A 2,915-nucleotide genomic window follows, 5' to 3' on the forward strand; every position below is an offset into this window, starting at 1 on the left:
ATGTCATGTAGCGTGTGACAGCCCGTAGTGTGTATAGTAGAGCAGCCTGTAGTCATGTCATGTAGCGTGTGACAGCCCGTAGTGTGTATAGTAGAGCAGCCTGTAGTCGAGCCTCCATCAGCAGCAGGTTGACATGGACCTGGAGAAAGAGAAACAGGAAGACACAGGGTCAGTCAGTAACACACCTGACACAGGTGACACACAAGAAAGGTAGATAGAGACGGACAGAGTTTTTAGCTATGGTTTTGAGTGTGTGTGTGTGGTGCGTACCTTCTCAGAGTGTCTGAAGAGTCTCCAGTAGGCAGAGTAGATCCTATCTGTAGTCTGTTCTGGATGACACGCTACCGTTTTCACAAACATCTTGAGGCCTCGCTCCAACAACACATTCACCTCTCCGTAGTCGTAGTCATCGTACCTACACACACACACAAAACATCAGTATAATAAACAAACCCAGTTATGAACATACAGGTGTGTGTGTGAGAGAGACAGACCGTATTCCGTAGAGGCAGTGTATGTAGTTCCAGAGAGCCTTGCGGAGTGTGTGTGTGTCCACATCCTTGTGCATCGCCATCCTGTTGTAGGTTAGACCACACACAACCTGACAGAAGAGAGAACATCACTCCATCAGTATCAACCTGACAGAAGAGAGTTTCTCTCTTCTGTCAGGTTGATACTGATGGTGACGTTCTCTCTTCTGTCAGGTTGATACTGATGGCGTGATGTTCCTCTCTTCTGTCAGGTTGATACTGGTGAGTGAGTCTTTTTCTGTCAGGTTGATACTGATGGAGTGATGTTCTCCTGTCAGGTTGATACTGATGGAGGATGTTCTCTCTTCTGTCAGGTTGATACTGATGGAGCGATGTTCTCTCTTTCTGTCAGGTTGATACTGATGGAGCGATGTTCTCTCTTTCTGTCAGGTTGATACTGATGGAGCGATGTTTCTCTCTTCTGTCAGGTTGATACTGATGGGTGACGTTCTCTCTTCTGTCAGGTTGATACTGATGGAGGTGATGTTCTCTTTCTGTCAGGTTGATACATGATGGAGTGACGTCTTGTCCTCTGTCAGGTTGATACTGATGGAGTGATGTTCTCCTGTCAGGTTGATACTGATGGAGCGATGTTCTCTCTTCTGTCAGGTTGATACTGATGGAGCGATGTTCTCTTCTGTCAGGTTGATACTGATGGAGTGATGTTTCTCTTCTGTCAGGTTGATACTGATGGAGTGACGTCTTGCTTCTGTCAGGTTGATACTGATGGAGTGATGTTCTCCTGTCAGGTTGATACTGATGGAGTGATGTTCTCTCTTCTGTCAGGTTGATACTGATGGAGCGATGTTCTCTCTTCTGTCAGGTTGATACGGATGGAGTGATGTTCTCTCTTTCTGCCAGGTTGATACTGAAGGAGTGATGTTCTCTCTTCTGTCAGGTTGATACTGATGGAGTGATGTCTCTCTTCTGTCAGGTTGATACTGATGGAGCGATGTTCTCTCTTCTGTCAGGTTGATACGGATGGAGTGACGTTTCTCTCTCTGTCAGGTTGATACTGATGGAGTGATGTCCTCTTTTCGTCAGGTTGATACTGATGGAGTGACGTTCTCTCTTCTGTCAGGTTGATACTGATGGAGTGACGTTCTTCTCTTCTGTCAGGTTGATACTGATGGAGTGACGTCTCTCTTCTGTCAGGTTGATCACTGATGGAGTGACGTTCTCTCTTCTGTCAGGTTGATACTGATGGAGTGACGTTCTCTCTTCTGTCAGGTTGATACTGATGGAGTGACGTTTCTCTTCTGTCAGGTTGATACTGATGGAGTGACGTTCTCTCTTCTGTCAGGTGATACTGATGGAGTGACGTTCTCTCTTCTGTCAGGTTGATACTGATGGAGTGACGTTTCTCTCTTCTGTCAGGTTGATACTGATGGAGTGACGTTCTCTCTTCTGTCAGGTTGATACTGATGGAGTGACGTTTCTCTCTTCTGTCAGGTTGATACTGATGGAGTGATGTTCTCTCTTCTGTCAGGTTGATACTGATGGAGTGATGTCCTCTTTCTGTCAGGTTGATACTGATGGAGTGATGTCTCTTTCTTCTGTCAGGTTGATACTGATGGAGTGATGTTCTCTTTTCTGTCAGGTTGATACTGATGGAGTGATGTCTCTCTTCTGTCAGGTTGATACTGATGGAGTGATGTCCTCTTCTGTCAGGTTGATACTGATGGAGTGATGTCTTTTTCTGTCAGGTTGATACTGATGGAGTGATGTTCTCTCTTCTGTCAGGTTGATACTGATGGAGTGATGTCCTCTCTTCTGTCAGGTTGATACTGATGGCGTGACGTTCTCTCTTCTGTCAGGTTGATACTGATGGAGTGACGTTTCTCTCTTCTGTCAGGTTGATACTGATGGAGTGATGTTTCTCTTCTGTCAGGTTGATACTGATGGAGTGATGTCCTTCTTCTGTCAGGTTGATACTGATGGAGTGATCGTCTTGTCTTCTGTCAGGTTGATACTGATGGAGTGATGTTCTCTCTTCTGTCAGGTGATACTGATGGAGTGATGTCCTCTCTTCTGTCAGGTTGATACTGATGGGTGACGTTCTCTCTTCTGTCAGGTTGATACTGATGGAGTGACGTTTTCTCTCTTCTGTCAGGTTGATACTGATGGAGTGATGTTCTCTCTTTGTCAGGTTGATACTGATGGAGTGATGTTCTCTCTTCTGTCAGGTTGATACTGATGGAGTGATGTTCTCTCTTCTGTCAGGTTGATACTGATGGAGTGATGTCTCTTCTTCTGTCAGGTTGATACTGATGGAGTGATTCCTCTTCTTCTGTCAGGTTGATACTGATGGAGTGATGTCTCTCTTCTGTCAGGTTGATACTGATGGAGTGATGTCCTCTCTTTCTGTCAGGTTGATACTGATGG

General features: G+C 45.5%; 1 protein-coding gene across 6 annotated transcripts in view; it reads right to left on the reverse strand.

Moving 5' to 3' along the window:
• sesn2 (sestrin 2) overlaps positions 1-2,915 on the reverse strand; it is an 11,439-nt gene that overhangs the window by 206 nt on the left and 8,318 nt on the right. For 5 of the 6 annotated variants that reach the window (XM_070436266.1, XM_070436268.1, XM_070436269.1 and 2 more), the window contains 3 exons: positions 495-601; positions 271-415; positions 1-139 (listed from right to left, as the gene is read on the reverse strand). The exon at positions 1-139 is cut by the window's left edge and continues 206 nt beyond it. In XM_070436266.1, coding sequence (XP_070292367.1) covers positions 53-139; positions 271-415; positions 495-601 — 339 coding nt within the window. In that variant the 3' untranslated portion in view covers positions 1-52. Of the gene's footprint in view, positions 140-270; positions 416-494; positions 639-2,915 lie in introns of all 6 variants that reach the window. The other variant, XR_011474461.1, reaches the window with a different exon arrangement.

This window comes from Salvelinus sp. IW2-2015, linkage group LG31 (genome assembly GCF_002910315.2).
Source record: "Salvelinus sp. IW2-2015 linkage group LG31, ASM291031v2, whole genome shotgun sequence".
Classification (NCBI taxonomy): Eukaryota; Metazoa; Chordata; class Actinopteri; order Salmoniformes; family Salmonidae; genus Salvelinus; species Salvelinus sp. IW2-2015.